Genomic DNA, 13,207 nt, shown 5'->3' with positions numbered 1-13,207 from the left:
GCCGCCGTTCCTGCGCCCAAGCCATCACGCCACCACAGCTCGCCGCGCCGCTGCAGCCCCGTGCCGAGCTCCTTGTGCCACCGCATTCGCTAGCCTTGCTCGCCACCGCGCCGCCGCAGCTGAGGTCGCCACCAAGCCTCTCCGTGCATCCAAGCCACCACGCACCCTTCAAGCACCGCGCCGCCGTCGGCTTCCCAGGCTCCATGCCAGTGCCGCCATTGGCTCCCTAGGCACTGAGGGTCTCTCAAGGCCATTGATCCAAGCCCTAACCTTTGCCTCCTTCATCATTGGGCTTTCGATCTACCCTTGTCGGTTTCGAGGTTCCCCCGCGCGATGTCTTTTCTTTTCCTGGATCACTGGTTGTCAGCGAGTCGATGCCGTTGAGGTTCTTGTGACAGTTGGCAGTCAACTCGGAGCTAAGCTCGTGAGTAAGGATCGAGGCCAAGCCTCGGGAGTGTCAATTTGATAGTTGATCTTCATCAGCGGTAGTTCATCCTCTTGTCAGATCAGATGGCTCGCACCAAGAACGTTGGTGGTGGTCTGGGTGATGATGACCGAAGGCCCCCACCTCGCTAGCCTGTAGGATCGAAAGGCAAGGCAACAAAGTAGGTGACATCCAAGAAGCACAAGTACCCTAACACAGAGACAGCGAGAGCAGTAGCTGTTGTAGAGGTCGCAGAGCATGCCGAGAGAGGAGGCGCTCATAGTGGTGTTGTCATAGCATATCCATAGCTCACACCAGCACAGAGGGTAGCAGTTGATGAGGTTGAGCGTCGTCATGGTGGTCCACCTAGGACTGTCATGATGGTAGGACGTCGACTGGCTATTGAGGAGGCTCGACCTTAGGGGGAGTCCCAACAGGAGGCATAGCAGCAACCCCTACCAGCAGAGCCTCAGCCAGCTCAGGAGACTTAGGAGGGTCAGCAGGTCGAGGAAACCGAGCTGGCACCCTAGCTACGCCGCTCTAGTCGAACCAGTGCTACAGTTCCACTGAGGCCAGCTACACAGTGTAGGGGTTCACACCCACCGCCCAGACCACAGGGTCCACCTCTAGTGGTACACCTCAACTTGAGGGTCGCCACAGCCAGACAGGATCGCCAGTTGAGATTTGTTGAGTTCGATGTGTGGTTTCCTTCGAGGAGGGATGAGAGAGCAGCAGATGGGTTCTACATGTCGCTCTAGGAGGACTTCTACAACGCATATCTGATCAGTGGGGCAGTGTTTAGATCTCAGAGAGTCTGTAGTTTAGAGTCTATTGTGGCAGCAGCCGGAGAGCACATCCGCTCCTACTTGTCATATTTGCCGGGGCTCATAGATCTGATTGGCCGGACAGGAGTATATGTACCATCTTGGGTCCGGTAGTTTTATGCTTCACTCTACGTTGATCCGCATCACAACTTCATTCACTTTGCATTCAACGACAGAGATTACAGGGTGATGAGTTTCAGGGCCCAGGAGATACTAAGGCTACAGGATCAGCCTGTCAAGTTGCATGAGGTATGTTATGGACAGCAGGAGCCTCCCAGGCATCCTCATGGAGGGTTGGTGCCCCCTACAGATCTAGTGCGACATTGCTTCAAGGAGCCCTTTGGTGAGGGGTCGAGCAGGAACCCCAGTGACCTGACTCCGACAGCGCGAGTGTTAGAGACCATTATTAGGAGGACACTGCTTCCTAGGTTGGGATACAAGGAGGGTCTGACTTGCTTACAGCTCTGGCTCCTTAATGCCCTGATGCGGCAGACCGTGTTCAACATTTGGGACCTCCTTTTATCAGAGATGGAGGATACTATTGCTGAGGGCTTCAAGGGTCGTAGACAGCTTCCTTATGCACATTGGGTCACATTCTGGATGCTCTAGTGTGTGCACATTAGGACCCCTGAGTTGGTTGTAGAGTACAAGGGTGCCACCACAGAGTTTCCTGCATATAATATGGCATAGAGGATCAGGCATAGCACTCCATAGGCACCAGCTCGTCCCAGTCGTCGTCCAGATATTCCAGAGTCAGCAGCTCAGTAGGATGAGATCATTAGAGGCATTGCCGCCACTGAGGAGGAGCAGCTTGAGGCACAGCAGGGGATGACCGAGTCCAGTGATAGTTCGGATGATAACTATCTACCGATTCCTCAGATGCCTCCACACAGACATGATGCAGAGGCCGGCAGTTCCAGCTCAGCTCCACCAGCACCACAGACGGACCCCGCATTGATTGCCATTCTTGAGTAGATGCAGCAGGATCAGGCACGACAGGCATAGGAGACCGCTACCAACTTCGCACAGTTCTAGGCTCATCAGGATGAGTTCCAGAGGCAGCAACAGCTCCTCTAGCAGTAGCAGTAGCAGATGCATCAGCAGCAGTTACTCATGCAGCAGTAGCTTATGGGATTTATGCAGCATGTAGTGACAACACTTAGGGCCCCACTGCCATAGCCTTCGCCCTAGCTTGCTTAGCCTGCCTCCACCACGACGACTCTAGCTATACAGCCTAGTGGGCTTCAGAGTCAGGGACTGCCTCCAGCTCCATTTGCTTCACCCATAGTTCAGGTGTCCTAGTGGTTGTCCTCACCGGTGGTTGCCCTACAGTTCACTCCATATCACACGGGTTTCTCACCAGAGCAGTCACCCTCGCTATTTGTGCCTGACACGTCAGTCTCTAGGAGTCTTGGAGCATCTTTCAGCGAGTTGATCAGCGTGCCCACACCGCCTCATATGCATACCATTGGTCCTTCCACAGTAGCTCCAATCGTAGTGACTACTCAGAGGCTCCCCTCGTCTGTCGCCTCTTTAGATCCTATGACAGACGTTCTAGCAGCTTCACAGGCAGCACCAGCCCTAGCTCAAACCCAGACCGCTTCAGTGACACTTTCTGTTATAGAGGGTCAGTCTATTCAGAGTTCAGGGTCAGATGATGATGGTGCCTAGTTCCAGCTTGCTCCACGTACTTCAGCGCCCGACTCATCCGCTGTAGCCCCGCCGATCGACCCTTAGGTTTTAGTGTTTGACGCCAAAGGGGGAGAGGGTTCGAGTATGTAGACTCAGGGGGAGTAAGTTTTAGGGGGAGCTAGTTATCTAGTATTAGCTTATTATATACATTTGGAGTTTTATTTGTGTGATACATTATTACTATTATGCATTTGTGTGTTTCTTTCATGCATATTATTATATCTATGTGATAGTGATATCTACGTGATTGTGATATATGATATGTGTGCTCTCTACTTTACATTATGTATATGTCATATCACTTGTGTTATGCTCATTTGCCTTTGCTTCCGTATTTATACTCCGATGCAAATGAGCTTTGTTACTAGTACTCATGCTTAATTCATATCCTTTGAGTACATTATGTTGGCTTGGGTCATATAAGCTTGTCTAACACTTTTGTTCTTATCGACAAAAGCTTATATGAACCAAGCCCATCAAAAACCTCACTCTTTCACATACTCGATGTGGTATTGTCATCAATCACCAAAAAGGGGGAGATTGAAAGCATCTAGGCCCCTAGTTGGGTTTCAGTGATTAATGACAATACAAAATTACTATGACTAACGTGTATTTTGTAGAGGTAATTAAGTTAGGTCATGGTAATGGAGATCGATTGGGCAATCAAAGTTGTCATGCCCCTATAATGGAAATCGTTTCGGTTTTCAAAGGATGAACGACAAGGTTAAGGATGACTAGTTCTAAGTGTCGATTGGAGATGGAGAGACACTTAGAGTAGTTTAGGACTTTGTTTTTTCCTTTGGCCGTACTATTAAGGGGGGTATGGACGGGTAGCTTGACCTAGTTGAGTCTAGTGAGTTAGGTGCACACTTGTTAAAACTAGCTCTAGGCAGCTCCTATGAATGCCTAAGATCCTTTGGAGCAAACTTCATTCACATATGTTCGAGAGTTGGAAGTGAATGGAGGGTCAAATGCTGACCGGACACTGGCCTCGGTGCAACCGGACGCTGGCCACAGGGTCCGGTCAGTTTATTTGATCAGCAGTCTACGTTCGGTGCGACCGGACGCTGGAGAGGTCAAGTGACCGGACGTTTAAAGGCAGCGTCTGATCGACTCCAGTAAGGTTCCAGAGAAGGGAATCTGTGATCGGACCCTAGGGGTTCAACATTCGGTCGAGTCCAGTAAGGTTCCAGTAAGGGTTTTATGCGATCGGACGCGTCCGGTTAGTGCTGACCGGACCCTGCCAGCGTCCGGTCAACACATTTTTACTGATTCGTGGGTTGAACTGACTGGAGCGTCCGGTCAACATTACCGGAGCGTCCGGTCACCCCGCAGAAGCTCATAACAGTTCATTTTTCAGGCTGCCTTATAAATAGAAGCTCCACTCGTGTGTGGAATCACTTTTGCTCATTCCAACAGCTGAGAAACACGTTTGTGAGTACCAAGAAGAGCAAGGTCCTAGTGAGGTGATTGAGATTTGAGAATCCAAGAGAGTAGCCTCATTAGTGAATCAAGAGTAGTCAAGTGTGCATCCATCTTCTCATAGGCTTCGCGTGGTCAAGTGAGAGTTCATGCTTGTTATTCTTGGTGATCGCCATTACCTAGACGGCTTGGTGGTGGTTAGGAGCTTGGTGATCACCCGGCGGAGCTTGTGGGTGACCCAACTCAAGTTGTGAGCGGCTTTGGGTGATTTGCCGTGACGGAGTGTCGAAGAATCAACCCGTAGAGAGCACTTGATCCTTGCGCGGATCAAGGGGAAGCTACACCCTTGCGCGGGTGCTCCAACGAGGACTAGTGGGGAGTGGCGACTCTCCGATACCTCAGCAAAACATCACCGCATTCCTCTCTTTCTTTATTTTGAGCATTTACTTTGAGTATTTACTTTGAGCAATTCAATACTTGCCTTTACATTCATAGAATTGTCATGTTAGAGTAAATTTGGAACATAGGTTGTAAGTCCTTTGTGCGTTAGTTTAATAGAAATACTTTTCTAGGCACAAGGGGTTAATTGGGCTATCCGTAGAATTTGATTATTAAAAGAAAATTTAGAATTAGCCCAATTCACCCCCCTCTTGGGCATCTTGATCCTTTCAAAGGTGCTTCAATTGTGGAAGCAAAGATTATCTTGTTGCTCAATGCCCATACAATAGAGACAAAGATGATGATAAGAAGAACAACAAGAAGAACAAGAAGAAAAAAAAAGAGAAGAAGGACAAGATGACCTTCAAAAATAAGAAAAAGAGTGGTTCATATGAGGTCACTTGGGATAGTGATGCTTCCTCAAGTGATGATGATGATAGTGATGATGACAAGACCACCAAGAAGAAGACACTTGCAAGCATTGCTATCAATGAGAAGACTTCTCTCTTCGATACTCCATCATATTTCATGGCTAAGGCCACTAAGGTATAAACTTGTGATGATGAAAGTGATGAGGAACATGATAATGATAATAAAAATAAAAGTGATAGTGATGATGATGAAACAACTAAGGATGAACTACTTGACATGCTAGATGATGCTAAAGAACACTTTGACATTAAGAGAAGGGAATGCAAAAGCTTGCATAAGGAAGTAAAAGCCCTTAAGCAAGCCCTTGATGAGCTCAAAGCAACTCATGAGAGGCTAGAGAAAGCCCATAAGACTTGGCAAAGCTCACAAGAAGCTTGAAAAAACTCATTCATCTTTGCTTGATAAGCAAAATAAGAAAAAACATATTGAGACTTGTAATGTAGGCTTAACTTATGATATAATTGATGAATCATTATATAAGCCTATCATTGTTGCTCCCGCTAATCTTTCTTGTAGCACTTCTACTTCCACCTCATCTAGTAGTGATGATTTCACTTGTGGCGCCTCAGCTAAAATCAATAGTATTTTTCTCTCACAATAAATCAGCTTCAACCGAAGCCAGTTTTAATACCAGCCGAACAACCAGTTTTAATACCACCGCTGAGGGCCTACGCGCTACGACAGGCAAGGATACCGGTGCCTTAGAGATTTTCCAAACGAGGGACACTGCTTAGGAAGATGGAAAGTGCAGACCGAGAGGAAGGAGATGGTGGAGCTATTAAAAAAAATGCTGACACGTGAACCCTGCACTGAGCATGTACACCGACGCATTGAAGGCGCGCACGTCGGCTAGGGCCTTGTTTAGATTGCGTCAAAGTTTCAAGTTTTTTCACTCTCTCTTCATCACATTAATTTTTGGACATATGAATGGAGCATTAAATGTAGGTAAAAAAAATAACTAATTACATAGTTTGGTTGTAAATCACGAGATGAATCTTTTGAGCCTAGTTAGTCCATGATCAGACAAAGTTTGTCAAATACAAACAAAACGTGCTACAATATCCAGATTACAAAAATTTGCAATCTTAACAAGCCTAGGATGCGGGTGATGTTGACGCGGCCGCTGGCGCTTACTCTAGACGCCACGAGGACTGTGGCGTTTGAACCTGAAAACGATGTCGGCGAGTGGACAATGGCAAGGGAGACGACTGGTGATCTCGATTCTGGAACAGCGTGGTAACGAGCTTCACGGAGGCAGGCGGGCAAGCGGCGAAGGTCGGTGGGGCTGAGCTAATCGAGGAGGACATGCTTGCGGAGAACATCTGCGAGGTCGGCGCCCGACGCGGCTATGAATGCTGACGACGACTATGGGATGTTGCCGTTGGGACGACCGCTGTCCCACTTGGCCCATCAACCTGGCAATCCCGTCGCTGTATATTTCCATGCGAAATTCCTGCCAGTGGTTGGCCCATACCAATTGCCAACTATGCGAGGCCTGAGAAGCCTAAGAAGGCCCAACACAATATTTCCAGAGAAAATTAGGTTTACATGTCTAATTGGGGTACACCCTTCCCGTATGAGATTTTCTGATATGAGAGCTCTAAGTAAAAAAGAACAATACAAATCTCCCCTCTGGACATCCTGAGAGTTACCGGCCCTACATTGTACTCATGTTTTCGTATGTCAAATTTCAATATATAAAAGATAATAATATTTATCATAGTAAATATATACCATTAAATTCATAAAGAAATATAGTTTCATACTATATTTATTTGATGTCACGAGCATTAATATTTTTACCTATACCAAATATATAACCATGAGTTGCACAGGGCCACGCGTGTCACCGTGGCCCGTAAAAATACATAGCCCTTCATGCAACGCGCGGGCATATATCTAGTAATAGAAAAAAAATAAAAAAAAACCACCGAAAGGAATTAAAAAACCAAAGAAGAGGCCAGAAAAGAGAGAGAGAGAGAGAGTAGAAAAGCACCCTGCAGCTTTCCACCAAACATACCACAGATGGGTGCACAGCGTTTTCAGCTTTCATCGACCGGACCCGGGCACAACCAACATGTCTTCCTTAGTTCAGCTCCTAGGTGCTTTGACTTCTCTATGGAGTTACTCTGTAACATTGTTGATCACTGTAGGTCTATAATATATAGGTAAAAAAAATAGCTTTGGCTTTGACACAAATCAACGGGAGAGAGGAGGACCACCGGAGCCACGATTTCCACCATAGTGCCTCTACAGGTTCAGGTAGGAGCTCCTCCAAACACGCTCTAGGTTGTAACATTGTTCACAACAGACCATCGGAGAAGTCGATGTCGTCCTTGATAAACATCACCTGCAGCTCTTGCATCGCCAAACTTGGAAGATGAATCATTCTTCAGTTTTTTTTCAAATATTCCACAAAAATATATAATCCCTCTGTCAAATTTCTACCGATCCTCTTTCGAGACCCTTAAGTCTGCATTTTTTTTTCTGTGCTCACCCCTCAACAACCATCCCTACCTCCCCCAAAAAATGATAATGGATCCCCTTAGTTTTCGAAAAAAAATTGATACAAAAGCTTGTCAATTGGTTTTTTAATCTTTTTTTCAAAGAAAAGTTTTGTGTGAGCAAACTTTTTTTTTTTTAAAAAAAAGCTGTACACAAATTTCGTTTTAGAAAATGATAAAGTTTTCAGGTAGACATTTTGGGAGCTTTGTGCAAGATTTTAACAAATACAAAAGTTCTTTCTAGAAAAAAATGTAAAATTAATGTTAGAAATGTGTTCCAAAAACCAAGTCGATTTTTTTTCCCTAATGTGTCTTGTAAGATTTGGTCGTCATCGGCAAAAAAAATTATACTCCTTTAGGAACTTTCAATCCCATTGGGCCGTCGCCCTTTAGCCCGGCCCGGCCTGGCCAGACGCACCGCCGGGTCCGTTCGCAACCTTGCCAGGAGCCCAGGAGAAACGTGTCTGTTCCGCTCCTCGCCGACTCGCCGTCGAACTCGCGATGGGAACCACCACCATGCAATCCGCCGCCGCTCCAAAACCGCAACCCGCTACACCCTCCCGGCCGATGGCGCAGGCCAGCCCTGATCACCGGGATCCAATGGCGATGACGGTGGCGGAGCTGGAGGCAGCCATCGCCGCCCTGCCCGGCAAGCGGGACGCCCTGCGGGAGGCGTTCGACCGCCTCGCCGCCTGCTCCCCCTCGCCGCTCTCCTTTGCCTGGGAGGACCTCGACGGCCACATCTCCTCGCTCCAGTCGTCAATCACGCTGCGGTTTCGCCAGCTCCGTGTGCTCGAGGCCGCCGGCGCTGCACCCGCTGCTGCCGCGTTGGGTGGAACTCGCGGCGATGGGAAGGGAGAAAACCAGGAGGAGGAGTTGGAGGAGGACGAAGAAGAGGAGGAGGTGGTGGAAGTGGAAGTGGGAGTGGAGGAGGAGGTCGCGGTGGATGTGGAGGAGGAGAAGAAGGCCGATGAGGAGATACAGGAAGCCCACAGCGATAAGATTTGCAATTATGAAAAGGATGGGAAGCAGGCCAGAGGGGTGGAAGTGGAGGAGAAGGTAGCGGAGCTGGAGAAGGCCGATGAGGAGATGCACGAAGCCAATAGCAATAAGATTTGCAATGATGAAAAGGACACGAAGGAGACCAGAGAGGTGGAAGTGGAGAAGGTGGTGGCAGAGCTGGAGAAGAAGGCCGATGAGGAGATGCAAGAAGCCGGCTACGATAAAATTTGCAATGATGAAAAGGACAGGAAGGGGGCTAGAGAAGAGGTAGTGGAGGAAGAGGAAGTTGAGGAGGCAGCCAACGTCAACATTGGCAATGAGATAAAGGATGAGAAGGAGGCAAGGGAGGAGGAGCAGGCCAGTAAGGTGAACGAGCAGGATCCTGACAAGGAGATTCAGGTGGTTGATAATGATAAGGACGGGCTGAATACCAAAGATGCTTTGAAGGCTTCTCAGGACAAGGAGGAGGAGGATCAGGATACCAACATGGATGAGACAGCGGCCAAGATGGCGTCTTCAGTGCAGCACAAGGAGGTGGAGACTTGCGACAAGAAGCAAGAGCAGGACGTTCATGAGAAGGTGGAAGGTGCCAAAAATGTTACGGACCAGGTGTCTTCAGACCGGGGCAATCAGGCTGTTCCATGTAGATCTGATGACCGCACTGTAGCATGCACAAACATGGATGCACAGAGGTTGGTCGAGCTCATATGCACCAACACCGAATTCAATTCAGAGTTGCATGCTGCAGTTCGCCGTGCTCCAGATGCTGCAGCACTGGCTCTTCATGTAATTGAGCTATTCCTACACAACAAGATATTTGTTAAGACCAGGAAGGTCTGGGCAAGCTGTGTTGGGCTAGTTCAAATGGTACCTGTAGTTGTTACCAAGCCTTCTGCCGACACGATTGAGCAGGCCAAGCGGGTGGCTAAGGATTGGAAGGAGATGATTGACAATCCAGAGAGTTGCAATGTCGTTGGCAACCTAGCCTCATGGGGCCTCCTTAACTTCGTTATCTCCTATAAAATTGTAACTGAGTTTGATACGAAGGAGATCTTCTGTCTCTTTGGTAACATCTCGTTAAAACAGAAGAAGAAATCTACCATGCTCTTAAAGGGTCTTGGGCTCGGCAATAGAATCCCAGGTACAATCACATCTTTCGGCATTATTAACTATAATATGTTCTGCACTTTTGCTCAAACTGTGCTGGGAAAACATAATATGTTGGATCTTTAATATCTGCTCATTACGTAAATTCAGAGTCGTCTTATGGTTTAAGCATTTTATTTTTACACTTACAGCCTTGTACTACACAGTTCACAGATGACTATGGCAAAAGTACTTATCCTGTTATCCATGATATTTAAAAATTTGCATACTTTTTCCTCACTTCAAGTGAGCAGTAGCAGTCAATGCAAGTCGGTAGCTTAAGATGCACAGAGGACTAATTAAGTAATCCTAGTTTTCATGATGAAACTATCAATAATCTGAGGCTGAGAGTCAACATTATATCACTTACCCGTTTTCGTGTGCTGTTCCCATGTGAACCTATTCTTTGATGCTTGGCTGCTGCCTTTATGGACCTATCCCTTGATACCTACCTGCTGCCAATTGTGCCAGCCTGCCATGGCGCCATCTCTTGATTGAAATCACATGCAAGAAAATTTCCGAAATCTGGGTGAAATGACATTTTTGTACATTTCATGGACTGAGCCTTCGCATGACATAAATCCAAGCAGTATAATTTGTAATATGATATTGATGGATATATTTGATTCATTTGGGTATATTATAGCCTCCTCAGTGAGTATATCGCTATGCACTTGATCTGTTGATGATTTAGTTCATTGCTGCTTTACATATTTGCATGCTGAGTCATCAGAATGCATGTTCTGAACCATCATTTCAACTCTGACTCCACCTCATCTGCAGTGTAAGGTCTGCTTGTTAATGTTTTTCCTGCTTTCATCTTTTTTTGTAGAGTTAATGGACTATTTGATCGGAAATGGGCAGCAAATGGATGTTTTACGTTTGGCACGCATTTTTAATATGGTGGACGAGTATCCTCCACTTTCTCTTCTGAAGGGATATGTCGAAAAGGCAAAACAGACTGCTATGGAGATATCTCAAAAGAATATGACACGCCAGTTGGTATGTGCTAGAAATTGATTTTAGTGGCACAATACATTTTTTAAATTTATTTACACGACTGTGTGGTTGTTTCACCCAGTTTCATAAGAAAAATTGAGGAAATTTAATGTCTTATGCTTGAGCTATTTGGAGTGGCCTATTTCATTATAAAGTTTCATTTTGAAATATGTAATATTCTTATGGGGGCAAATATATATTCATAATTCATCTCAATCTGCTTCATCTCTGCTATATTATTAGTTTAATAGTTCTGCATCTTCCTGTGTGCAGAGGGCGGTTATAATAAAGGAGCTTGATAATCTAAGAAGTGCAAAAGTTTTGGCTAAGAAGGTAATCACCAACTCCAACCTCTGTACCAGTATCAGGGAAGAAATCAACATTTTGTTAGGTGAGCTTGAAAAAAAGAAGCGGAGTTTAGCAGATCCCTTGACAGCCTCAACTTCAAATTCACAGCAGCAACAAACAAAGAGTAAGAAGAAGCTCAAGATAAAGCAGGAGCAGGAGCATCACAAGGGACAAGAAAACCAGATGCGAGGGCAACTGAGTGAGCTGGCAGAGAAGCTGGAGAAAAAACAAAGGAAGCCTCAACAGGAGCAGCAACAGAAACAAGAAGATAAGCTGGAAGAGAAGAAACAGAAACAAGAAAATGAGCCGGAAGAGAAGAAACAGAAGCAAGAAGATAAGCTGGAAGAGAAGAAACAGAAGCAAGAAGATAAGCCGGAAGAGAAGAAACGGAAACAAGAAGATAAGACAGAAGAGAAGCAGCAACAGAACAAACAGAAACATCAGAAACGGCTGAGGCAACGCACTCACCAGCCACCAACACAGGGTTATCCTGCAATGTGGAACGCGGCACTGAGAGGCGACTTGGAGCGTCCACCATATGCCGCAATGCATGGAGTCCATCATGGTTACCCTGCCCAGCCAGGCTGGCCTGGAGTTCATGGTGCATCGCCGTTCATGCCACAACTTGGAGCACCCTTTACACCCTTGTACCCTCGTCCGCAGTTCTATCCCAGGTAGCAGTACCTGCTCTGTTGGGGGGTGTTGCTCAGTCGCCCAGTGGAACATGGATTATGCGCAGGAGTTCAGTTAGGACTTTGGAGAAATAGCCTGGTATATTTTGGTTCGTTTGTTTGGTACTGGAGACTGGAGTTGTTTTTCTTCTAACCTGACAGACTGACATGTGTATATTCTTCTGTGCGTCAGTCTTCTTAGAGAATTTCAGTGATCTGAGGGATAGCTCCTGTTATATGTAGGACTCACTCCGTCCAAATTTTTATTTATTCTGTCTTTTCTATATCTACATGTAAAAAAAACTATATATATTTAGAAAAGTCAAAACTACTTATAATTTGGAATGAGTGGAGTACTACATATATAAGAGCAAGTATAATAACAGGCTGTAAGCCGACTAAATGCTGAGGTAGAGGAGAGAGGGGAGGAGAGAGAAGAAGCGGGCTGTAAGCTTACAGCCGGCTTGGGCACAAGAACCAAGAAAGTCTGTGAGAGAGACAAGTGAGCCATGTATTAACTATAAAGAGCTAACTACTATGATGGTGTTCGGCTGGTGCACTGCTCGCTTGTTTCAGCTTGTTTCAGCTTATTCTCCCTCACAGAATACTATTAAATCATCCGAAACCATCCGAAATTCACTGTGCTGGGCACCATCCGAACACGGTGTATATGAGTGGGCTAAGAGAAGGCTGCAAGAAACCTTACAGCCAGCAAGTCGGCTGTATTATTAGCCTTGCTCTAATAGGAACTGGCTGCAGCTGGAACTTGAAGTGTCTGCAGACCTGCAGTTGCACATTTCACACAAGCCTTTGCGCAAAGGGTTCGCGTGCGCCGTGTGGCGTGTGATGAGTAGCAGCCGCAGCCAGCCTTGCCGGCGACGGATGGTGAGTAAATTTGATGATCTTCATCATAAAAGGAGCTACTACTCTCTTAAGTAAGTAAATGCCTTTGTTTGGGCTTGTTTGGCTAATAAGCCATGACTAAAAGTACTATTAGCTGATTTAGTATGAGAGAAAAATATTATGTTTTTGTTACCTTTGCCACGTAGGAGTAACGAGTATATTTTTTTTTAATTTTATAATATCTATATATCTATTATATATACTACTCACTCTATTCTAAATTGTAAATATTTTAATTTTTCTAGATATATAACTTTTGCTATATACTTAGGTATACGTTATGCCTAAGTACACAATGCAAATAATGTATAAAAAAAACCAAAATGTTGTCTTAAATAAGGGAAGTACCTCCGTCCATAAATACACAATGCAAATAATGTATAAAAAAAACCAAAATGTTGT

The 13,207-nt window shown here is 45.9% G+C and overlaps 1 protein-coding gene across 3 annotated transcripts; it reads left to right on the top strand.

The window, feature by feature from the left end:
- Nucleotides 1–8,095: 8,095 nt before the first annotated feature.
- Nucleotides 8,096–12,152, top strand: LOC136483216 (uncharacterized). Of its 3 annotated transcripts, none has more exons than XM_066480270.1 (4): nucleotides 8,096–9,879; nucleotides 10,717–10,886; nucleotides 11,157–11,216; nucleotides 11,343–12,152. In XM_066480270.1, exons 1-4 carry the CDS (start codon nucleotides 8,238–8,240, stop codon nucleotides 11,907–11,909), a joined length of 2,439 nt encoding a protein of 812 aa, XP_066336367.1. In that variant the 5' UTR covers nucleotides 8,096–8,237; the 3' UTR covers nucleotides 11,910–12,152. The 3 variants fall into 3 exon arrangements, with proteins under 3 accessions (XP_066336367.1, XP_066336366.1, XP_066336365.1); XM_066480269.1 differs by having other exon boundaries at nucleotides 11,340–12,152; XM_066480268.1 differs by having other exon boundaries at nucleotides 11,157–12,152.
- Nucleotides 12,153–13,207: the final 1,055 nt, after the last annotated feature.

Source organism: Miscanthus floridulus, chromosome 1 (assembly GCF_019320115.1).
Source record: "Miscanthus floridulus cultivar M001 chromosome 1, ASM1932011v1, whole genome shotgun sequence".
Classification (NCBI taxonomy): Eukaryota; Viridiplantae; Streptophyta; class Magnoliopsida; order Poales; family Poaceae; genus Miscanthus; species Miscanthus floridulus.
The sequence above is the reverse complement of the archived record's forward strand: the minus strand, read 5'-3'. Positions and strand labels throughout refer to the sequence as shown.

Bases quoted from the DNA above. Each gene is read 5' to 3' on its own strand.
- LOC136483216 (XM_066480268.1), top strand. From the start codon at position 8,238: ATGGGAACCACCACCATGCAATCCGCCGCCGCTCCAAAACCGCAACCC. The intron at 9,880-10,716 runs GTACAATCACAT...CTTTTTTTGTAG, and splicing joins GCTCGGCAATAGAATCCCAG to AGTTAATGGACTATTTGATC. The intron at 10,887-11,156 runs GTATGTGCTAGA...TCCTGTGTGCAG, and splicing joins AGAATATGACACGCCAGTTG to AGGGCGGTTATAATAAAGGA.